At 49.9% G+C, this 24,463-nt stretch overlaps 1 protein-coding gene and 1 long non-coding RNA gene across 2 annotated transcripts in view; one reads left to right on the top strand and one right to left on the bottom strand.

Annotated features, from left to right (window-relative positions):
* LOC133044784 (uncharacterized) overlaps positions 1–22,378 on the top strand; it is a 58,057-nt gene extending 35,679 nt beyond the window's left edge. Inside the window, exon 3 of the long non-coding RNA XR_009690055.1 lies at positions 22,331–22,378. This is a non-coding gene — a long non-coding RNA (uncharacterized LOC133044784). The remainder of the gene's footprint in view (positions 1–22,330) is intronic.
* Positions 2,889–24,463, bottom strand: part of SYNDIG1 (synapse differentiation inducing 1) — a 104,682-nt gene continuing 83,107 nt past the window's right edge. Inside the window, exon 4 of the mRNA XM_061126499.1 lies at positions 2,889–5,322. Within this exon, the coding sequence (XP_060982482.1) occupies positions 5,164–5,322 (159 nt within the window). The 3' untranslated portion in view covers positions 2,889–5,163. The remainder of the gene's footprint in view (positions 5,323–24,463) is intronic.

Genomic DNA, 24,463 nt, shown 5'->3' with positions numbered 1-24,463 from the left:
GGTATTTTATCTATCGTCTATCTACCTATCATTAAACTGGCCCCAAATGACCTGATTCCAGTGAAAACTCAGGTCCCCTAGAGGCCACGGGGCAGTGAATACCCTCCCTGGCATTTACATGGCCCCCACCAAGCACCTTGAACTCAATCAGTCTCTGCTGGTCAGTAGAGTGCCTGGCGGAGGCTGAATTCAGACACATGAAACTCTCTCTCTCTCTCTGGCAGGGACGCGCAGCCCCCCTTGCTGGCTGCTGGTGGGAAGTGCACCCCTGGGTGACGAGGATGCTGGCTGTGCTCAGCTAAAGGGACAGTCATCTCGGTGGTCAGGGGCTGGTGCAGAGAGGCAAAGAGGAACCGCGGCCCAAGGCCGGAGTAATCTGGAGGCTGCTTGCTGCTGGGCTGGGTGGGGGCAGGAAGCCAGAGCCATTTCAGACCAGTATACCCGCCCCCTGGAGAGCCCGGGCTGCCCCCCAACCCAACCTCTGAGGGTGTCCACCTGGGGCTTCTCCTTGAAGGTCCCCACATTCTGCTCCCGTCACCCCAACCACACATCCTAATCCCCGTGCTGTCTTCTCCATCCAGCAGATTCGGTCAGATCTTCAGAGCCCAAGGGATTTCCCTGCCCTGTGACTCATTCAGGACACCGGCAGGGAGCCCCAGTCCCAGGGGTCACCACACCCTGCTGAGCGGGACAGCTGTACTTGCCCTTGTCATCCACCTTGGAAACTGTGTTGAGGCTGCGGCACCTGTCGTTCCTCAAATGCCCTGTGCATCCTCACCCACGTGGAACTCCGGCCCTTTCCCGTGGGTCAGCGAGATGACAAATTCTTTACTTGAGTTGAACCCTTGTCTAGTGGGGAGCTGGCTGTCCGCAGGCCCAGGTGTCTGTGGGTTTGGCATCTGCCTTTGCTTTGCTACCAGGAGCAGAATCTTCAGGGGGTAAGAATCCCAGGGGGTGAGGCCCTTGATCATTGGGGGGAAGCTCAGCTGATTCTGAAGACCAGGGAGGGGCTCTCAAGAGGCCAGGGGGAGTCATCACAGCCCAGGCCTCACGCCTTTTCTGGCGCCAAGGTCATCGACAGCAGAGCACCGATGTGAGCGTGGTCTCTAGTTGGTCAGAGATGGGACAGCTGCCTTTTGGAGAGGTCAACCTTAGCTCAGGGTCTGAATCTACACTTAATGGTTTATTGACAAAGTGGGTCAACAGATGTCAACATCCGTGGCAACAAAGGCAGGTGGACTTTGAGGGGATGAAACAAAACTGTCCTCAGGGCTGGTGCTGAAGCCAGTCTGCAGGGCCCCTGAGGGCTCCTACAAAGTCTCAGGGGCCCTGGAAAGGCAGCTTAGTGCAGTGGCCACTGGGCATTCATGTCTGGAAGGGACAGCAGCTGTTGGTTGATGAGAAGGCGGCCCATGGATGATTTTAAACCCAGAGTCTGCCCCAAATGTGAGGTGGCCTCTAGCATCTGGAGAGGGGCAGGACGACTGGCAGGGCTGAGGGATGACCTGCTCAGCTCTCAGTGTCAGTGGGCCCTGTTCCCAGGCGGCCGTGTGGCCCCACTGCGGGGTCTCTGCCGAGCGCTAACGGCGCAGTGACTGAGGGGCGTGGCTTCCCCCACAAGGCTCTCCTTAGGACCCGGCCTCGTTCCCTGGAGAGAGTTGGAATAACTGGGCAAGCGGGGAAGCCTGGTGAGGTAGGGGTACCTAGTGGGGGGACACCTGGTGAGGTTGGGGGCACCTGGTGAGGCTGGGGACACCTGGTGACGTTGAGACACTGAGGGGACGCCTGGTGAGGTGGGGGCACCTGGTGAGGTGGGGGCACCTGGTGAGGTGGGGATACCTGGTGAATCAGGATGCCCAGGGAAGCAGGGGAGAGAGGGGTCTAGGGCAGCAGGAGACCAGCAGGCCACAGGCATCTGCAAGGATGTGGGAGGGCCTCACTTGTGCGAAGACGACATTTCCATGGAGGTCACCTAGGTTCTTGCCCACCCTGCCCCACTCACCCCACCACCACTGCCAGAGACATGCTGAGAACATACACAAAGTCTTTTTGGATCCCTAAAAGTCTTGACCCACTAACATCTGGGCCCAGATGTGATTTCACTCTTTGAGAACCACGGCTAAGGCCATGTGCCATAAGAGGGGTGACGGATTAGGATCTGGCTGTTCAGGGGCAGCCTGACTTTGCTGTTTCCGGGGAGTGTGACTCTGGGGAGATTACAGGCTCTGGTCTCCATTGCAGAAAGGGTTTTGACAAGAATGCAGTGAGCTGGCCAACGGGAGGCTGTGCCCTCAGGGAGACCGAGGAGGCAACTTCCACCGGGCACTTTGTGGCCTGCAGGGGCCACCGGGGTGGGCCTGTCCCCGCTCTACAGCTGCTGCGTTGGTGGTGCTGGGCGCATCACCTTCTCTGACCCTCAGCTCTGACTCCCAAACGCTTGGCACTCTCAGGACTCTGTGGGGAAAGGGCCCAAGGGCTGGGGCAAGGCCTGCCTGTGATTGCGGGTCAGCTTGGGTCTAGGGAGCACGGCAGCCTCATACTCTTAGAAGATGGCATGCGGGCAGCAGCGACTGACACAGTCCCCTCCCCGGCAAGGCCGAGGGGGCCACAGGGGCCATCCTTAAGTGAGCTTCAGGGCCACATGCGGCCGATCATCAGTCGTCCTCTGATGGTTTGGCCCTGACCCCCACACCCTCAAGGCCACAAGGCACCATGTGTGGTCATGGTGCTGGCCCTGGGAAGGCCTGGAGGGGCTGAGGGCATGGGGAGGCCTGAGTGTTTCAGACGTAGGCTGAGGGGACAGAGGATGGAGGTGCGGTGGCAGCCCTGAGGGGAATAGAGCCCCCGATGGTGGCAGGGTGGGTGGGAGGGACATAATCAAAGCCAAAGATAGGCAACTCTGGGCACCGCTTGAGTGAAAAATAGGCATTTTAGGACAAATACAAAGAGCACTTCACACAATGGCTCATGATGAATGAACTGGAGAGGCTAAGTTGAAAGGATGGGAGGGTGGCACCAAGCTGGGGGACGGGTCCTTGGGGCCTGTGACCACCCATCTCTGCACCCGGTGGCTGAACCTGGCCTTCAGCCTGCGTTCAGCAGCATCCTCTCTCATCACCTTCCCCGAGAGATGAGGACCAAGAAGTGTGCCCACCTGCCCAGGATCACAGCTAAAACCTGGGTTGGTTCGGTCCCAAATCCAGTCTCTCGCATCAGATTACTCCAACTCTTCCAGAAATCTCTGGGCTTCTTCCATATATCCTGTTTTGAGTGTGGTTGGTTTGTTGTTGGTTTTTTTTTTTTTTTTGCCACGCCGTGTGGCTTATGGGATCTTAGCTCCCTGACCGGGGATTGAACTTGTGCCCCAAGTGTTGGTTCACGCTGGTTGGTGGACCACCAGGGAAGTCCCTAGGGCATGTGTTTGGAGCATCCATAGATGCAAATACCTGATGGATCTCAGTTTTGACCGAGGAAGGCAGTGCTAATAATTTTCAGAATGGGTGTGTGCTAAGTCGCTTCAGTCATGTCCGACTCTTTGCGACGCTATGGACTGTAGCCTGCATGGATTTCTGTCCATGGGATTTCCCAGGCAAGAATAACTAGAATGGGTTGCCATTTCCTTCTCCAGGGGATCTTCCTGACCCAGGGATCGAACCTGTGTCTCCTGCATTGCAGGCAGATTCTTTACCTTTGAGCCACCAGGAAGTGTTTAAGGTCGGCGAGAAGAGCAGCAGGTGAGGGGATCAAACCTGAGTCCTTATCCCAGGACTGTGGTTCTTAATTTCCACTGCACCCTGAAATCACCAGGCTGCATCCCTGATCAATCATTTAAGATTTCTGGGGCTGGGACCCAGGCAGCAGGGCCATCCTAAGTGCCATGGGCGGAACCCCTGCTCTGGAGCGAAGTCCTCCGCATGCGCTGAGGTATCAGGATAAAATATTTACGGACATGTTCACGTGGGAACGTCAGTGCCTGGGGACGCTGTGACCCCCCGCCAACCCCAGGACGCCCCGCTACTGCTCCTGGTGGCTCTGTAGCCACTTAAACAACAAGAAAAAAGCTTCAGTGAAACCCCAGGATTGATATTAATCAGAGAGTCTAAGCTAAAAGAAAAAACAAAAAATCTAAAAGATAATTTTTGTTAAATAATGAACACTCGTGAAACAGCCATGAAATGGTATTAAAATGTCTGTGATTACTTATTTCTCAGCATTCATCTGATAACTGAAGCAGCAGGAAGCAACAGTTGCACTTAAAAAAATGACAAGAAAATAGCTATTCATTTAGTCGTGTCCTCAGTAAGATCACTAGTGTCACTGTCGTCACCAAGGTGTCAGCAGGTGGGGAGAAGCATACCCCGGGGTGTCCGCGGCTCCTGGGCTTGGAGTTCCTGGAGCAAACCTGGGTCCTCCGGGGAAGAGTCCGGGGAGGGGCCGGCCTGCCCCTGGCCCCAGATCAACGAGGACCCCAGGACTGCATATTGCTGCGTGGTGGCTGCGGAGGTGGGCGTGTTCCAGAGGAGGCCTGACATTCCTCGGCCGGGGACAGCGTGGAGGGAGCGACGTTCTGGGCCTGGGGGCGATTCTGGTTTTGCATTCTCAGGGCTGGACTCGTCTGAAGACCTGTGACAGCTGGGGGTCCTTCCAGCAGCTGCTCTATCTCTCCCCTTGCCTGGCCTATTTCCTTCCTGCAGGGACGATGCATGGACGGAGGGGGCGGTGCTGTCAGGCAGGGCCACCGGCAGGATAGCATGTGTCCCCTGCCCTCTTCCTGTTGCACCATATTCCAAAATAAATAAATAAATAAATGAACACGTGTTCCTGTTTGTCTGTTGCTAATGCTCTGGCATCCTGGGCACTGGCCATTAATCCACCATCTCCGCAAGGAGATGGCCTTGAGGGTCAGGATCTTCGGAGCATCCACTGGGAATGGGTCAGCAGTGCCCCATCTGTCCCAAGCTCTACACAGTGCTGTGAAAATGATATGAAAGGGTGAAAACAAAGGGAATCCATAAATCCCAGCGTTTCGTGGCGTCATTGGCGATGACTTACACTGTGACAGCTTCACACAGGTGTATCTCCACCTGTGTGTCTACCCTGGCCAGCCCTGCTCCTCTGCATCCGCACATGACTGGCCCAGGCTCCTCGTGTGCCCGGGGAAGCTCATAGGTGGTTGCTCTTGGAGAGGTAGGCGATGAGGGCCACGGCCACACCCACGTAGATGCCGGTCCCTATGGTGATGGAGAGCACGGCCAGGAAGAGGGCCCGCCGGGAGCTGGTGCTGGCCTGGTGGAAGTCCCCCTTGGCCACGGCTTTGTTCGTCTGCAGAGGGAGGAGGGAGAAGAGAAAGGGAGCCAAGATGAGCGAGGGGAACAGAGAGGGTACTGGCCGATGGGAGGCCATGCACGCTCCCAGCCTATGGGAGGGGAGGCAGAAGGGCTGTCACTCACCACTGTTCTCCCCTCCGCACCCCCCACGCCGCCCCTGCCCTGCAAGGCAGGCAAAGCTTAAAAGAAAGAGAGCAAAGCTCCAGGGATGCCCAGCCCCTGGAGTCCTGGGTCTCAGGCACCAGGATGGAGGGTGGGGACATTATAACTTGGTGCCTTCTTCTGCCTGGTAGACACTCGAATGATAGTTCTATAGTGTGTTCATGGTCACCTCCTCTAGTCCTTACAGCATAGGGGCCCACGGGGAAGGAAAATGTAGTTCTTACACCTGGAGAGGAGCCTGCCATCTAAGATCATCCAGTCTGCTGAGGACGCTGAGACTCTTCAGCCAGTGGCTGGGGATCTGGGTGCTCCATGCTCCCTTCCCGCCATGGAGGGGGTGGTAAATTCACCCACCAGGGAAATGACTCTGGTTGAGACCAACGCCTCTATTTCTGGTCACCCAGTTGCACAACGACATGTTGGTTTCACTAGATTCACATTCCGTGGGGTCATGAGTTGGAGGGGATCGCGGAGGCTTTGGGTGTTGTGTTGGATTTGGTGCTTTGTGGTGGTGCCCACCTCCCCACCGCCAGCCCCGTCCTCCTTGTCCCCATGACCAGCGGGGCACTGGGTTGTGGGGACCGTATATGGTTCAACTGTGACATCATGGAGGGCCGGCCCCCTGAGTGATGGCAGATGAGGGTGGAGGTCCCCCAGGGATAGCCATACCGACATCGTAGCCCTGACCTGGAAGTCATCCCAACATTCAACCACAGCAGAAGAATAGACAGCAATGGTACCTGAGGCAGTGGGTTTCCCAGGTGGCTCAGTGGAAAGAAAATCTGCCTGCTAAGGCAGGGCAGCTCTGTTGTAATGGAGGCGCTTAAGTCTGTTCTGCCCAGCCCGGTGGCTACGAGCCACCTGCAGCTACAGAGCAGTGGGGTTGTGGTGAGTGCGACTGTGAGTTTTTAATATCATCTGATTTAAATTAATTTAAATGTAAATAACTAAATGTTGGAGGCCACCATGTTGGGTAGCAGACACCCAGAAGAAATGAGCAGGGGGTCCCACAGGGAGCAGGGAGGAGAGGAAGCCCAAAGGAAGAGAGCAGGATGAACCCAAAGGAGGTGAAAACCCCGGAGGGTTGGTTCAGGCATCAGTGCTGGGGAGCTGGCAGAGGGGGTGGGGGTTTTGTCCCTGCAACCAGAAAGTTTCACATACACATCTGCCTCTGCATTTACCTGTGCATTTGCTTTGGTGGCTCAGTGTCAGGCAGAGATAATGAAACAGCGGCAAGATAAAGGAGGCTGGGGTGACCCTGTAGGGGGGAAGGCCCGTGAAATCCACAGATGATGGGGTCCTTAGGACTGGGGTGTGGAGTGGGCGTCCTGGCCGGGGTCCACTGGCCTTGCTCCCAGATGGAACCTCTCAGGGGCTGATGCTGGGCTCCAGGTCTCAGGGACACGTGGCAAAGCCCAGAGCTCCATCCCTGCTGGGGTACCTCCCCTGACCCCCAACCCCTGGGAGATGATGCTCCCAGGGTCTGGCACTGGACTGACTTTCCCACAAGCTTTTGCCAAAGTCCTCATTTCCTTTGGCTGCAAAATACCTACTGTTGTTTGAGGTTCAGGAAAAACATGACTTTCTCTGCAATATATCCCTGTTTTGATTTTCTTTCTTTTTTCTTTTTTCGACCACATGGGTTGGGGGATCTTAGCTCCCTGACCAGGGATCAAACCTGGGCCCTAGCAATGAAAGCATGGAGTCCTAAGCACTGGACCACCAAAAGTTCCCATTGCTTTGTTTTTCTTAAGGGTATTTTGTATTTTTATTATTAATGTTATTTCTACGGTATCTTATTTTAGGGGCAGGAACCGCTAAGGTTGGATGAGTCCACATCCACGTGGCTCTGGCCGGGTCCAGGTACAGCTGGGATGGACTGGGCAGGACACAAGGCTGGTGCCAGACTCCCATCTCCAAGGAGCATGAGGGATGCACTCTCTGCCTCTACAACCATCTCTCTGGAATCTAGAGCACGCTGGGTGCTTTATGGCTCATTTTTCCTCTAGCACCAATATCTGTCGGGCTGAATTACATTTCTTTGCATTATCGCAAAGCTGATTTCCCTTATTTATTATTGTCTCCTGCTCGCTGTGCACCAACGGGCACTAGGAGCTGCGTGGGAGGAGGAGGCAACCGTGTGGCAGTTTAACAGGCTCCTTCGGGGAGGGAGACCCTCTGCGGTCGCGTCTCACTCAGCCCCACACATGCATTTCTTAGGTGTGTTCAGTTCCACGTGCATTGCTATGACCCCTCTCTCCCCCTTTTGTTTATTTATCTTTAAAATTTTATTTATTTTCAATTGAAGGATAATTGCTTTACACTATTGTGTTGGTATTCTGCTATTCAGCAACCCGAATCAGCCATAGGTAGACATACGTCCCCCCCTCTTGACCCTCCCACCTCCCTCCCCATCCCACCCTCCTAGATTGCCACAGAGCTCGGGTTTGAATTCCCTGAGTCGTATAGCAGATTCCTATGGGCTATCTATTTTACATGGGGTGATGTCTGTTTCCATGTTACTTTCTCCACATATCCATGTAAAGCAACTTTTCTATTTTAACTTATTAAGAAAAATAAACGGTGTTAGTTAGGTCTCAATGGCAGACATATCAGCTATGAAACAAATGTATCCCCCATGCATGAATGAAACCTGATGGGAACACAGCCCCTCCCCCCCAGCCCCCCGCAAGGCCACCCCCCAACCTGGCCTTGACTTGGGTCACAGATGGAACCCAGGCCTTAGGACCAGGGCGTGGAGTGGGCATCCTGGCTGGGGTCCACTGGCCTTGCTCACAGATGGAAACTCTAAGGGGCTGATGCTGGGCTCCAGGTCTCAGTGACATGTGGCAAAGCCCAGAGCTCCATCCCTGCTGGGAGATACCTCCCCTGACCCCCTACCCCCGGGAGATGATGCTCCCAAAGTCTGGCACTAGACTGAATTTCCCACAAGCTTTTGCCAAAGGAGGGGCTTCCTATGGCGGCGTTTGTGGGCCCCTGTCAGCAAGGTTGTTTTGTAGAGAGCACGACAAAAACATCAGCAGGGGCAATGGCCCCTGTGCCATCTTGTGTGGACGCCTGAGTGGCCTTGTCTCCATTCTCCATCCTTCAGCTGAGCTTAGAGGAGTCCCAGACCTCATGGCTCCTGAGAGGCACCCCCTTCCCCATGCTCCTCTCCCTCCCTGCAGGCCTCTCCCCATGCTGGTCACAGGGCCCTGCCGCACAGAAGCCTGCCTTGGTTACCCCTGGGGATGAATCATTATGAACTCATGCTTAGCTTAATATAGGCACAGATGGATACAAACAAAAATAATTTTATAAACAGACTACTTCTATATACAAAGATGTTGTCATTGTTTAGTCAATAAGTTGTGTCCAGCTCTTTTGTGACCCCACAGACTGCAGCCTGCCAGGCTCTTCTGTCCATGGGATTTCCCAGGCAAGAATAATGGAGTGGGTTGCCATTTCCTTCTCCAGGGGTAGACACATGTATTTCTACATATAGAACTAATAACATGTGAGTATACACATGTGTATTTCCTATTTCCTGGCTCTGTTACCAAGAAAATCCAGAACCAATGACACCCCAGTAGCAACAAGCACACCCAGTGCCTAGACTGCGGTTTCTAAAACCATTTTTCCAAGAGGAAGGACTAGACCTCCATGGGGAAGCAGCTGCCTTTACAACTTGGGCAGGAAATATACAAGACGAGCCTAGGGTGGCATTTTAGAGTACAGGAAAGGAAAAATACTCCAAGATCAAAAGGAGAGGGGCATGTCAGGGGGACATAGGAAATGCTCCCAATGGTCAAATGATAAAACATTGGGTTGGCTGAAAAGTTTGCTTGGGTTTTTCTGTAAGACAGCATGGAAAATCCAAATGAACTTTTTGGCCAACCCAATAATGTAGTATTGGATTATAAGTAAAAGTGTAAAATAAACATCCATACTGATGTTTGGTATGGATGTTTGATCCATACTGATAAATAAATGATCGGATGGATCAGTTCCCTGGAGAGAAGAGACAAATCTCCCATACAGACGAATTCCAAATTATCTAGGTAGTTCCTCCACCCTCAGGGAAGAGAAGCACAAGCCCCACCTGTAGACAGTGGGCAGCATAGTGATATCCTAGGGCTGAGGATGAAACAGAGAGGGAGGAAGAGTGACTCTGGGGTGGAGAAATCCGACAGTCACAACCCCGGCCAGGCGACCAAGGTCAGCATCTTCAGCGACAGATCATGTTGATGGGGTACAGCCCTGACCTTCGCCTCTGTGCTCCTCCTCCCCAAACCCGTAACCCCAGTCTGAGCAGGAGGAGAGCATCCAACAGCATCCCATTCTGTACCCAACCAGGGCTCCTGGCAGCTGTCAGTCATCAGAAACAAGGGACACCTAAGACACGGTCACAGCCCAGAGGAACCCAAGGAGGTCTGACCACCCAGTGCTGGGTGGATCCTGGATGGGACCTTGGGGCAGATAGAGGGCCCCAGGCAGCTGCTAAGGTGATCTGGACAGGGTGCTTAGAGTACGATGCTGTGGTAACACCGGTCATCACCTGGAACAGAGGAACCCCACGTGAGATGCTGATAAGGAAGCCGTCAGTTCTGCACCACCTCTGTCCATTTCCTGCCGAGCTAAACTGGCCTAAGATAAGCCATTTATTTAAAAGGCAGGGTGTGGATGGGGCAGGTGAGAAGCCTGACAGGTGCATGTTGCCCGGGCTCCATCCCTGAGAGCCTGGGGGAGACAGAGGGAGCTTGGGACGAACATACCTGCTCAAATCCAGCCCTGGTGGGACCTTGCTCAGCCCTTGAACTAGTTACTATTTCTCTGAGTGTCTGGTTCTACTTTCTTCCCTAAAGCAGAGTTATAACACCTGTCTAGTGGGTACGTGATGATGTCAGCACAGGATACCCTGACTTACTGCTCTGCGGTAAGAGCCACACAGGCAATTTACTTGCCTGGCCTTACTTCCTCCTTCCTGACACCACAGAGAATGACTGTTGCTAATATTGGTTTCCATGAATATACCTTTAATACAACAATGAATTATGAAGATGTTCAAACACACAGGAAAGGTAAAAGCTCAGCTGAAGGATGGAGGATGGAGACAAAGCCACTCAGGCGTCCACACAAGACAGCACAGGGGCCGTTGCTTTTTGTCGTGTTCCCTACAAAATGACCTTGCTGACAGGGGCCCTCAGATGCCATAGAGAGCCCCTCCTTTGGCAAAAGCTTGTGGGAAATTCAGTCCAGTGTCAGACCCTGGGAGCATCACCTCCCAGAGGTAGGCAGGTCGGTCAGAGGAGATTAAAGATCTTTAAAACCCAAGAGGGGAAAATCAGACCTTTCTCTTTAAATACCCCTTGGGGACAAGAAAAATTCTTCAGAACAAAAACATCAGAGCCAGGAGTTCTGGATTCACACTTAATCCACCATTTATCTTGACAGCTGCCCCTTGGCCCTCCAGCTCCCTTGGCTAGTCTGTCCGTTTGTTTGTTTTCAGCAGCCATCACTTTTGCAGATATTCATCCAGTGGTGAATTAGAAAAACATACACTTCTGTTTTTACCTGCCACCATATTGCTGCTTTAAATAGTTGCACGTTTATCAGTGATTGTCCTTCCTTTAAACAATCCACTTTTGCATCCACAGCCGGAGGTGAGGGCTACCAGCAGACTCCTGAGTCCTCAGCCATGGGTGGCGGGGCAGTTCTGCAACCCTGCTGGGATTGCTGTTCCCTTTTACAGCTCGTCTTCCCAAGGCCGGTCAGGAGGGTCTGTTTCTCGGCCCTTTGATGAACTCTGGCAATGTCTTCTATCCCCCGCTCACAGGAGGGGAAGCGAGGGCAGGTTCTGTCTTTTCACTCAGGAAGCCAAGTCCCCCAAAGCCCCCTCTTCTCGGTGAGTGGCCACACTGGGAGTCTGGTTCTACATCCAGCCCTTTGGCCAAGTTTTTTCATAGTGACCTGTGGCCACCTCTCTGCCCAGTCCGCAGCCTTCCCCGTCTGCCTGGAGCAGGGCTCGCAGCCCCTTCCCCTCCTGTGAAATGGCTGGCTTGTCCCACTGCATCCCAGTCTCTCTGTCACAACCTGTTCCTTTTGGCCTGTCCTGGAGGTGCTCACCTGGTGAGACCTGCCCTGCTGGTTGCTGGATCTCTGGACAGTGCCTGCTGGGGGGACATGTGCTCTGATTTTTGTTGGTTTGTTTTGTTTCTGGAACACCTGCTTCTCGTTCCCTTGATTTGAAACTTAGTGACTTGTTTGGTACCACATCTAGGAGGTAAGCATTGGAGAAGACTCACCCCGTGGTGGCCGGAGCCCATATCATGCTCGAGTTTTCCAGGTCAGTAAGAGGGTTCACAAAGAGGATCCAAGGGCCAGATGGGATCCCGAGGACAGACCTCTTTGAACTGGCAGGCTCACCTTCCCCATCTCGCCAGCATCGTTGCTGGTCTCAGGGGAGAGATTGTTAGAGTGAAAGGAAGGGAACGTGGGGGACTCCAGGAAAATCCTGCTCTGGGTAGAAGGGATTTTATGTTGCCTTATATTTAACTGGGCTTCCCTGGTGGCTCAGATGGTAAAGAATCTGCCTGCAATGCAGGGGACCTGGGTTCGATCCCTGGGTTGGGAAGGAAATGGCAATCTACCCCAGGATTCTTGCCTGGAGAATCCCATGGACAGAGGAGCCTGGAGGGCTGCAGTCCACAGGGTCGCAACGAGTTGGACGCAAGTGAGAGATGAACAGAAACATGTGACACACACATATGTACTGTGTTCTGGGGCTGCTTTGTACCCACGGGTGTGTTCGCTGCGTATGTGGCAGTTATGCTGTGTGTAGCAGGTTCTGGGCCTAGACCCCTTGGCAGGCCAGTGCCCCATCCCTGCTGCAGGGCATGGCCAGCATCTCTCAGAGGGCACTGGGGATGGCCTCACTGCTGGTCCAGGGAAAAGCACCTTGAGACCCACCGTGGTGCTTGGTAAAGTGAGCATGTCCTTCTGAGCTTTGGGGCTCCATCTAGGATGATGAACTAGAAGTGAGTCAGCAAAGTATCTGGAAATACCCGCTCTGGAAGGGCCAGCCCTGACATCTATGCCTGTGCCCTCAGGGGCCCCGAGCTTGCTGGTGCCGGGGACACCGCCAGATGCCGACCATAAGTGGGCAAACCTGGCCTCAACTGCACTCCAGTGCATGCTGCCAGGGGCTCAGGCCAGCCCTGCCCCAGTCAGTCCAGCTTCGTCATCCTCAAACTCAATAACAGAGGAGCCCATCCTGTTCAAAGTCTCCCTAATGACCCAAACATTGATTTCCACCTTTACCATAATCCACCGGCTCTTTTTAGGTTCTTAGGACATCTGTTCAATGACAAAGAAAAAAGTAATATCACTTTTCCCCTTATAATGAATAAAATTGCCTGACTCCTGTCCAGGGTATTTTGGGGTTGCAGACAAAGGAACACTAGGGTGGCAGTGGGGTGGGGGCTGCAAGTTAGGTGGCAGAGCCCGGGGTCGGCAGCCACTGGTGGAGCTACACAGAGTGGAAGGCCAAGGCCCCATGTTTGTATGCAGGGCTGTGACATCCGTCCAGACCCAAGGAAAAGTGTGCTGGGTCTGTCTGGAGGTGAACTCCCCAGGTGGACCATTTCCAGGCCTGCCTCCTCAGTGAATATTTACAATGGCAAGGAGCTTGCTGCAGGCCCCTGAGCACACCATGTTCACATTAACCTCAGCCCATCCCTCGCTCCTGATTTCCTGGGGGGACGAGGACCAGAGCAGAAATACGAAGAATCACCGGAAACGATGGGAAAGATTGTTCTGAGCTGTGGATGCCGATGGCCACTTTACCAACCAAGAAGAAAATAAGAACCCTGGTGTACACTCCAGGGACTTCCAAAATGCCATGGCTTCTCATGGATTCATTTCAGAAGGAGGGAGATGGTTGAGAGCCCCTGTCTCTGGAAGCCCCGGCATCTCTCCCATACCCTCGTCCTCACTCAGCTGCAGGAGACCTGCTTCCTCCTGGAGGCACTGCTGTTTGCTGCCTTCTTTCCTCCAAACACTCGTGAACTATCCGAAGGAAAGGGCAAAGTCCTGCTGCTCTTCCCTGGTAACTCCAAATGTCAGTTTGAAGCTACCCACACTACATCTCAAGGGCTTCCCAGGTGGCTTAGTGATAAGGAATCTACCTGCCAAAGCAGGAGACTTGAGTTCAATCCCTGGGTTGGGAAGATCCCCTGGAGGAGGAAATGGCAACCCATTCCAGTATTCTTGCCTGGAGAATCCCATGGACAGAGGAGTCTGGAAGGCTACACAGTCCACGGGGTTGCAGAGTCGGACATGACAGAAAGACTCAGTCCGTTGCACACTACATCTCTTCCTGGGTTTCCAGCCTTCCTTGACTTCACAGACAGAGGCTCCCAGGCCAGCCTTTAATTCTCAGCCTCACCCCGTGGATGACATGGGGGTGACTGTGACATTCCCCAGTAAACCTTCTCCCCACTCATCAGGAGCCTCAGTCGTTACTCTTCCAGACCTTGCTCACTGCTCCATCTTGCTGTCCTCTCTCTCTGTGGAGTCTTCTTCTTTGTTGCTCTTTATGGCTTTTCCCTTGAATCCAGTGTGTCTAGTAGTAAAATCACTGCAGTTGATTGCTTCAGAACCACCTGTGTTCTGGTCAGGAGATGCCACAGCTCGGGGGGTCTAGAAGCAAGTGGCGCTAGGAGTGGTTCTAGGAGTAGGTGGTGCTCCAAACTGGTCCTGAAGCCTCAGAACAAGGGGGATGACCCCCACTCATGGCCCCTATCAACACACGGGCCGGGAAGAAGGGCCATGTGGGGCTCCACAAGGAAGATGCTCCAACCCACCTGGACTCTATGTTCACAGCCTGCGTTTGCTTCAGAAGAGCCCTGGCCACCCCCAAAATCTTCCCATGAGCCCTGGCAGCTGGGGCGAATTCCTCTCCTTTTTCCCAAGGGATTTTTCCATCAGAAGGGGGCTGAGCAGCTAAGGATGGCTCGGGAGCTGGAACAGGGAAGCTGTGTCCATAATTCGCCCACATCCACCGCCTTCCCTCAGTTCCCTGGTTCCCAGTGGGGACTTCTCCCCTCTCACCCGAGCGCGTTAAGTACAAATGACCGAAAATGGTTTAATATCCACATTGTACACGCAGGACATGAATAAAAGATCTAAAGATACACCGCAGCGGAGAGCGCCGTTCTTCCATTTTTTTTTTTCCACCTCTGCTCTCAGCCTGGAGGAACTCCGTGCCCAGTGATGTGAGCACTTTATCCTCCGCAAGCATGTACACTGTCGACTGGGGGTCCCACTCCTGGGGAAGATCTGGAGTCCTGAGGGCCCATTCCTTAAGATTCTTCACCTGGATATCAAACACAAGCTCACAAAGGTCCCTTCCACTTGGGGAGCAAAGTATCTTGCTGTTGAGAATTGAAAGTTTTCCCATTTCTAAGGATGAAGAGGAAAACCAGTGTCAGCTCCAGGCACTGGGATCGGGGAGATGTCACACTTTTTAGCTGTTGGAAGACTGACCAAGAGAAAGACTTTGTAAGAGCAGGGAAACACCATCTTCCTCAAAGGACTTCAGGATATGGAGACACCTGAGTGTCCTGGCCGCATGTAGACCCCATCCCAATTACATAAAAATGCCTAAGATGGGGCCTAGACACTGAGAGCTAGTCAAGGGTTCCAGGTGATTCCAATATACAGCCAAGGAGAGAACCATTGTTTGCACAGAGAGATGGCAATTCAAGGGGAGTCAAGTGTCCTTGCTTTCAAGGAATTGGTCCATTTCATCTGGGTTATTGAATTCATGGGCACAGAACTCTTCAATCTGTTGAAATCTCTTTTTCTTCTCTTAAAGTCCAGGGCATCAGTAGTGATGACCCTTTCTTTCCTGGTACAGGTAATTTTGTTCTTTCTCTATTGGTTAGCCTGGCTAGCAGTTTATGAATTTTACTGACCTTTTCAAATTGCATTGATTTTTCCCCCCTTTTTGATTTCTTTCAAAGAACTGGCTTTTGATTTTGTTGATTTTCTCTGTTTTCCCATTTTCAGTGTTAATTGATTTCTCCTCTAATTGTAGCTATTTCCTTCATTCTGTTTGTTTTAATTTACTCTTGTTTCTGTAACTTCTTAAGGTGGCCCCTTAGGTTACAGATTTTAGATCTTTCTCTTTTTTTAATATATGCATTTAATGCTACAAATTTCCTCTAGGTACTGTTTTAACTACATCCCACAAATTTTAATGTTTTATTTTCACTTAGTTCAGAATATCTTTAAATTTGTTATGAGATTTCTTTGACCCACGAGTTATTGAGAAGCATATTTTTAAAGTGCCAAGTATTCAGGAAATCCCAGCTATCTTTCTGTTATTGACTTCTATTTTAATTCCTGTGTGGTCTAGCATGAACTTTATATTTTTTTTTAAGGTTTTTTAAGAAATCAATTTTTATCAGAGTATAGTTGCTTTACAATTTTATGTTAGTTTCTACTGTACAGAAAAGTGAATCAACTATATGTATACATATAACCTCTCTTTTCTGGATTTCCTCCCCATTTAGGTCATCACAGAGCACTGAGAAGAGTTCCCTGTGCTATACAGGAGGTTCTCATTAGTTTTATGTTTTATGCATAGTAGAGTATATGTGTCAATTCCAATCTCCCAATTCCTCCCACTCCTCCCCTCCTTTCCCCCTTGGAACCCACACATTTGTTCTCTACATCTGTGTCTCTACTTCTGCTTTGCAAATAAGATTGTCTATATTATTTCTCTAGACTCCACATGTATGTGTTAACATATATTTAACAATTTTTAAGGACTGTTTCTTGGTCCAGAACATAGCTTATCTTGGTGAATACCCCATATGCTCTTCAGAAGCATATGGATTTGGTGGTGTTGGCTGACTGACAGAACTGTTCAGGTTGTCTATATCTTTACTGATTTTCTGTCTACTTGATCTAGCAAGTACTGACAGAGGGGACTGAATTCTCCAACTATAATTGTATCTGTTTCTTCTCTCAGTTCTGTAGTTTTGCCTCATATCTCAACTCTGTGGTTAGTGCATTCACTTTAGTTTACAACTGTTATTTCTTCTTGGAGAATCAATCTCTTTATCATTATGCAACATAACCTGTTTATCCTTGATAATCTGCCTTGTTCTAAGGTCAACTTTTGTATAACATTAACATAAGATACTCCAGATTTATCTTGATTTGTTTTAGCATTGTATATACCTTTTCCCATATCATTGCTTTTAATATTTACTTTCAATCTGTCTGGGCTTTATATACAAGTTTTTTAAATGTAGACTGCATATAGTTTACAAGTAGACAGCATATCGTTGGATCTCATTTTTTAAAAACCAGTCTGACAATCTCTGTGTTTTAACTGTGTGTGTTTAGACCAGACAAATCATTTAACATATAAATGATATTAATATAATTGAGGACTTCCCCAGCGGCTCAGCGGTAAAGAATCTGCCTCAATGCAAGAGCTGCAGGTGACGTGGGTTTGGTCCCTGGGTTGGGAAGGTCCCCTGGAGGAGGGCATGGCTGCCAGTCCAGTATTCTTGCCTGGAGAATCCCATGGACAGAAGAGCCTGGTGGGCTACCTAGGGTTCATAGGGTTGTAAAGAGTTGGATATGACTGAAGTGACATAGCATACACACACACACACACACACACACACATGCGTGCGCGCGATATAATTGAATTAATATTTACCATCTTTGTATATTCTTGCATTGCTTTACTTCTTTTTTCATTCTTTTCAGTCCTGTCTGGTTTTAACTGAGCATTTTGTGATTCCATTTTACCTCCTCTATTGCCTTATCATTCATACATCCTTTTAAAATTTATATCTCAGCTGCTAAGCCTACTATTTGAAAAACAGCACCATGTTGTCTCAAGTATAGTGCCAGTACCTTATGACGGAATATTCCCAAAATCATTCCAGTCACTCCTTCAAAACCTTTGTCACTTTTCAACTTTTACATATTTCCTAATTGCCAGAGCATGGTCACTATTACTGTGTTTCCCCCCCGCCCCCATTCTTGCTCTAAATAGGCAGCAATCTTCTAGATACATTAAGAAAAAGAAAAATTATATCTCACTTTCATTTATTCACTTTCTGCTGTTCTTTTTTAAATCAACGTAGATATGGTTTTCTGACCCATATAGTTTTCCTGATGCCTGAACAACTTGAATATTTTTCTAGACCTCAGGTCTGCTGGTAGTGAATTCCCCCTGTTGTTTATTCAAAATCAATTTTATTTATGCTTGACTTCTGAAGGCTATTCTCCCTGGATATACACCCAAGTTGGCAGGTTTTGGTTTATTTGTTTTACTCTCTGAACACTTTCAAGATTGAGTTCATATTCCTAGTTATGCAAATTCTGAAGAGAAGCCAGCCACAATTTATTTTTTTTAAAGGAGAGATTTTATTTTTTTCAATTTATACTTATTTATTTATATGGCTGTGCCAGGTCTTAGCTGTGGCAGGCAGGATCTTCAATTTTCATTGCAGCATGTGGGATTTTTAGTTGCAGCATGAGAACTCTTAGCTGCAGGCTATGGGATCTAGTTCCCTGAGCAAGGATTGAATTTGGGCCCCCTGCACTGGGACTGTGGAGTCTTAACCACTAGGGAAGACCTTTGGCCACAATTTTTAATCCTTGTTTCTTGGTAGGTAAGGTGTTTTATTCTCCTTTTTGGGCATCTTCAAAAATTTCCCTTTGTTTTCAATTTCTTTCACTTTAAATATAATACATGTAGGTTTTGTTGTTGTTTTTAATTCTGCTTGATGCTCTCTCTCTGCTTCTTGGAACGGTGATTTGCTATCTGTCACTAACATTGGAAAACTCTTGGTATTATTTCCTCTTCTTTTGGTATTCCAATTACACATGTAACACCATCTCCTGTGGTCTCACAGCCCACAGTTCTTGGATGTTGTGTTCTTTTTTCACTTCATGTTTTAGTTTGGGTAATTTCTTTTGGCCCATCTTCAAATTCACTGATTCTTTTCTCAACTGCGTCAAGTCTACCAACAAAATATCTTCATTTCTGTTATTGGTTTTTACTTCTAGCACTTCTTTTAGTTTTTATCTCTCTGCTGACATTACCCAGATATTCATGCATGTTGTCTACCTTTTCTTTTAAACCCTTTAACATATTGGACATAGTTATTGCAAATGCTCTGTTTGATAATTTCAACATTCGAGCCATAATCAAGTTTGATTCTAATGATCGCTTTGTCTCTTCAGACTTTTCTGGACACCCAGTATGCCTTGTGATATTTTGTTGAAAGACATCTTTATAGGGAAGCAGATATTAAAGCAAACAGGTCTTTTGTGTGAGTGTTTATGTTAATCTGGCCAGATGTGGAGCGTGTTTGATGTTTGCTGTAGCTCAAAATTTTGTTGTACCAAAAACTTCACAGTCTTCTAATGTCCTTATTAAAATTTTTTATTTATTTTCTGATTAACTTGTTTGACCGTATCGGGTCTTAGTTGCGGCATGGGAGATCTAGTTTCCCAAACAGGGATGAAACCCAGGCCCCCTGCATTGGCAGCTCAGTGTCTTAGCTACTGGGCAACCAGAGAAACCCTAATGTCCTTATTTTTGTCTTTCCTCTTGGCTTTGGGACTTCCCTATGTCCTGCTCCTCAAACACAGTATATGTCTCATGTCCCCTGCTCACATCCATGGTTATCATACTGGAAGCTTATATCCACAAAATGGAAAGGTGAGGGGGAGGGAAAGCTCTCTGACCCACTAAGTCTTGTAACTGGAGCATGCAGTTGGTCAGGGGTGTACTCCACAAAGTGGGATGAATTCCATGATCTTTCTGTCCCTCCTCTAGCGTAGGATCGCTTCCCACATCAAAAGCCTGCCAGAGACCACCTGGCAACAGCTATGCCTACAGAGGAAGCAATGAGATTCCAGCAGACCCACCAACAAAGGGAAATGAAGCCAAATCACAAAAGAGTTATTTCAAAATATGAATAAGCAGGATGCTGACTTAGAAATGCAGTATTTGAGTAAATCTGAGAGGATACATCTTATAAACGGCCACTTAACAGCATAAGGGAACCAAATCAGTGTTACCAGTATGCCCAGCCAAGCTCAAACCTTTGAAGCACAAGGCACTTATGATGCAATAAATTCTTTACTTAAGTGCAAAAGTAAATGTGACAAGCTTTCCCAGTACTCTGCTTTTAGAATCACAAATGAGATGCATGTTGAAGATAAATAAACGCTTTAAGATGAGTGTCTTTTGTTGAGACAGTTTCTATTTCTTTCCCTACACACACATACTGGAAGGCTGTAGATATCTGAAGAAATATGTTAACTTATTTTAAAAATCATGTAGGGACTTCCCTGGTGGTCCAGTGGTTAAAAATCCACTTGGCAATGCAGGGGACGTGAGTTCAACACCTGGGCTGGGAAGATTTCATGTGCCACCGAGCAATTAAGCCCCTGTATCACAACTACCGAGCCTGCACCTTCTAGAGACCGTGCTTCACACAAGAGAAGCCACCACTCCGAGAAACCCATGCCCCAAAACTCGAGAGTAGCCCCTGCTCTCTGTGAGCAGCAGTGAAGACCCAGCACAGCCAGAAGAAATCACTTAGCATATTTAATACTGTCACTTAGCCTTACCACCATAGTGCTGCTTGCTAATTGAAAATTCACAAGATTCTCAGCCCTTCTGTCCTCACTAGGCAATGTGTTTATCATCAGTGTCACGCGTGCCAACTTGCATTTGATAAGTTTAATTGCTTTGGGGTAAAAATACCCTTTACTTTTTACTGTAATAATGCCATGACCTCATAAACTAGAAGGCATTTTAGGTTTCAGAGGGTTTGCTAATTTGATGTATTCTTTCTGAATATAGTTTTCAGGAAAGAAAGCTGTTTCTTTCCTAAGAGTATCACAATGTTATGTATCTAATTTTCTTTCATCCCCGTCAATGCAGCTATGACAGGCTGTACTTTCCCCAGGATGGTAGCCGCAATGTTTTCCCCTCCTCACAGTCTTCTGGAGCTTTGACTCTTATGTTCCCTCCCACGAGTCTGGATGGACCATTACCAAGGCCTCGGCCGGCAGCGTCTGGTCGCGGTAATGCGGCACGGCTTCGGAGGCTGGGTCTTACCAAGGTGTCATGCTCTGTCCTGGTATTGTGGGACACTCACTTTGGGAGCCCAGCTGCCACGCCGTGAGGGAGGTCAAATCAGTCCACATGGAGGAATATATGGAAAGGCCGTGTACTGGGTGCTCCTGTGCACAGATGTGAAGTCCCAGCCAACAGCTAACATCAGTGCCCAGACGTGGGTGTGATGAAGCCACAGAGGTCCTGGCCTTGAGTGACCCCAGACACGATGAGCAGAGACAGGCCTTCCCCACAGTGCGTCCTGGATCCCAGCCATAAGCACGGTGTAAAGGTCGTTTTATGCCACAAGGCGCAGTGTGGTTGGCTTTGCAGAAATTACTGGATCAGCACCCAAAATAAAAGTCAGAGGCTTCTCAGAAAACCAGGGGTAGGTATGGTGTGTCAAACACTTTCACCGCAGAACCAGGCAGGAGGCATGGAGGCTGTGAGCGTTTGAGGAAACCATACCAGCTTGCCTGAGGAACCTTCTGTAGAAGTCTCAGGGCATTTCTCTGGAGAGGCATGGATTTGTACCTCGTATTTCTTGGTGCACATTCAATGAGTCCACTTAGACATGAGGAACTCAGCTTCCTCATGGGCAGAACTTGCCAGTGTTCTGTGTCCCCTGCAGGGTCTGAATCCCTGAAGAAGGCTCAGGGTCATTTCTCCTCTGCCCCAGCGCTGGAAACTCCACTCTCTGTGAGTTTAGACAAGAAAGTGCGGCTGGGTCACACCGCAGGGATTCGGCATCAGGCGTGTTCTGGTCACTGCCCTGGAGATGGTCCTTTTATCTCTGGAGGTTTGTAGTCTGATAAGCTCATGAAAATAAGAAAAGTTAGCCAGTAAGGGCTAGACTGGGGCTTCCCTGATGGGTCGGTGGTAAAGAATCCCCCTGCCAATGCAGGAGACACGGGTTACAGTCCATGGGGTTGCACAAGAGCTGGACACGGCTAAACAACAACACAACGACAACAGGGGTTAGACTATCACACAGTGACAATGTGATATCTCTCTGACTTTACAAACCCTGCAAGCACAATGTATGGGTAAGGTCCTTAACTTCATGTGTGTGTGTGCGCATGTATGGCCCCATTTATGCCACGTAAGGGCCAGTTCCTGTGAGACTGTCGGTGGACACGAGCACAGGAAAGGCAGATGGAGGAGGGAGGGGAGAACTGCCTTGGGCCCATAGACTTTCTCTCGGTTCCTCCTATTTTTTAAAAAAATTTTTTTTCCACTTTATTTCTTTTTAAGTCTTCATTGAATTTGTTTCAATATTGCTTCTGGTTTTTGTTTTGGGTTTTTGGCCCCAACACATGTGGGATCTTAGCTCCCCAACCAGGGATCAGACCTGCAACCCCTGCACTGGAAGGCAAAGTCTTAACCACTGGACCACCAGGGAAGTCCCTCTGCTTTTCCTTTCGTTGGTGTGTCTGCCCCTTTTGGAAGCAGTCTTTTTCAATAGTCTTGCCATCCTCTTCTCCATTGTAAGAAAAAAGCAACATCTTTTGGAGGAAAGTGCCTTTCTGGCTGGGGAATCAGAAACAGCAGACTAGTCCGAATTTCGCTCTTCCCTGTTGCCCACCCCTTCCAGACAATTTCTTTTGCTGGGTCCCACCTTTGGGTCAGGTACAATCTGGCTGACCTCTGTCTTTCTCCTCTCATCACCTCCTAGAAGCCAAGGAGGAAAGGACACCGATGAATGGCGTGCATGCAGGGACCTGCCACCTTCCATTCACTTAAGGACAGCTGCACCAAGCGGACAGCCTGAACCCTGACAAGGGACCATGGAACCTGGGGGGCCCGGGGTGCCGGCTCAGAGGGGCCCGACCAGTCCAGGTCCTTCCCAGCCACCAGGAAGCTGGGGGTTCCAACAAGTCAGATGCCTGCTGTAAACACACACTTTTTCATTTTTGCAGTGTAAGTGATGTATTACACACCTTAAATATGTAGTTTTGTCAGTTATACCTCAATAAAGCTGGAAAAAATGATAAACCCAAGACCACAGCCTCCCTGTAGACCCTCTGGCAGTTCTAAGTTACAGGGGCTTCAAACAAGGGCCCCAAGGCTCAGGTGTGACCTGCACCCCCAACTACACCCCAAGGTCTGTTCCTCCTCCTGGAAGAATCTGGGACTTTGCAGAGGCCGTAAGTAACTGGAGGAAAGGAGTGTTTCCTCCATGTCATTTGATGACTCTCTTTGCTGTTGTTTCTGGAAGAGGCTCCTGAAAGCTGACAAGCAAAGGCGGGGTGGTGGGAGTAGGGGGCGGGGAAAGCAAATTAGGAGGGGAAGGAGTGAGGGAAAGAAGTAAGAGCATCTTCCACAAAGAAGAAAGGTCACTGGAGCTATTTCCAGCATGTAACATATTCCATTAGCTTTATTATGTGGAAGACATTAGCATTACGCACGGCGGGAAGGGACATTTTCATAAAGAGCTTCTTTTGCCAGCTTCAAAGATGAGAGCGAAATATGAAGATAATGGGATGATGTCTTTCTCTCCTCGGGGCTTTGTGGGCTGGCAGAATAACAGGCTGGAAGGAGCATACTATGTGGGCCAGAAGTGGCCCTGGCAAGAAAAGGACATTCAGGCTAAGCTCTCGGTACTGTCATCCCGGTTCTGACCCGCAGCCATGCTGCAGGACCACTTTTCTGGCCCCTCTGGGAGCCCCTTCAGGGCTCCACCAGGATCATCCCTCTGGCTCCCCTGGGGCTGGGGGCCATTTTCACAATGGGGAGAAATGCTAACTTTCAGTTGGAAGTTGGTGAACATCACAATGAATTCATTTCCCACCCAAGCCCATGGATGCCCCCGCTGGCCTGCTGCCTGCCCTGGTGGGATCTAGGACCTGCCAGCCCCCAAACCCTGCCCCCGCCAGGTGACACTGCTGGTAAAGAACCTGCCATTCAATGCAGGAGACGACAGGGACATGGGTTCGATTCTTGGGTCAGGAAGATCTCCTGGAGGAGGGCACGGCAACCCACTCGAGTATTCCTGCTTGAAAAACCCCATGGAAGAGGAGCCTGGAGGGCTACAGTCCATGGGGTCACAAAGGGTCAGACACGACTGAAGTGACATAGCGTGTACACACACGCGCATATCCCTCCGCTAGAGGAGGAGGGTGGGGAGGGGAAGACCACCCAGCTGTCCACACTGCTTGAGCTGAAAGAGGACATCCAGGACTCTGAGGCAAGGAGGTGGTGGGGGTGAAAGTGGGTGCTACCTCAGGGGTGGTATATGGGGGTGACAGCGTGCTCTGTCCCCAGCAAAGCCGCCTGTGAGGGGAGGCCCTGAAGGGGAGCACGTCGATCCACGGGTCTGTGAACAGGACAAGCAGGCTCAGGGGATTCCCAGTGCTCAGCCTCCTCGGGAGCGTCCCCTCGGGCTACGTCCCTCGGTGTTAGGGTGTCGGTGTTTAAAGGAGCACCGTATGACTGTGGGGAAGCATGATGGACAGAGACACGGGGGCTGATTAAACAGATGTTAAAATATCACAAGGACACTGTGTCACCTACTTAAGGTACTAATGTCATTAAGAATTCGATAAAGAGGCCACTGAAAGAACTCTTTAAAAAAATAAGCCACTGACTTCTATGACTTCAGAGAAGCCACTCCACTGCTGCAGTGGAAATGTCTGAGCATCCATGCTTTCTAGGATTTTTCTCCTAAGGTATTGTTACCTTCTGTTCATTTCTTTCCCCAACATGCCTGTTGGGCTACACTCATCTGCCTGTAATAAATAACTTTATTGCGAGCATTTAAATGGGTGAAGCAGGGATCCTCTTTGACAACAGCTTGTCAACGAGGACT

Source organism: Dama dama, chromosome 23 (assembly GCF_033118175.1).
Source record: "Dama dama isolate Ldn47 chromosome 23, ASM3311817v1, whole genome shotgun sequence".
Lineage (NCBI taxonomy): Eukaryota > Metazoa > Chordata > Mammalia > Artiodactyla > Cervidae > Dama > Dama dama.
This window is presented reverse-complemented; position numbering and strand designations above follow the sequence as displayed.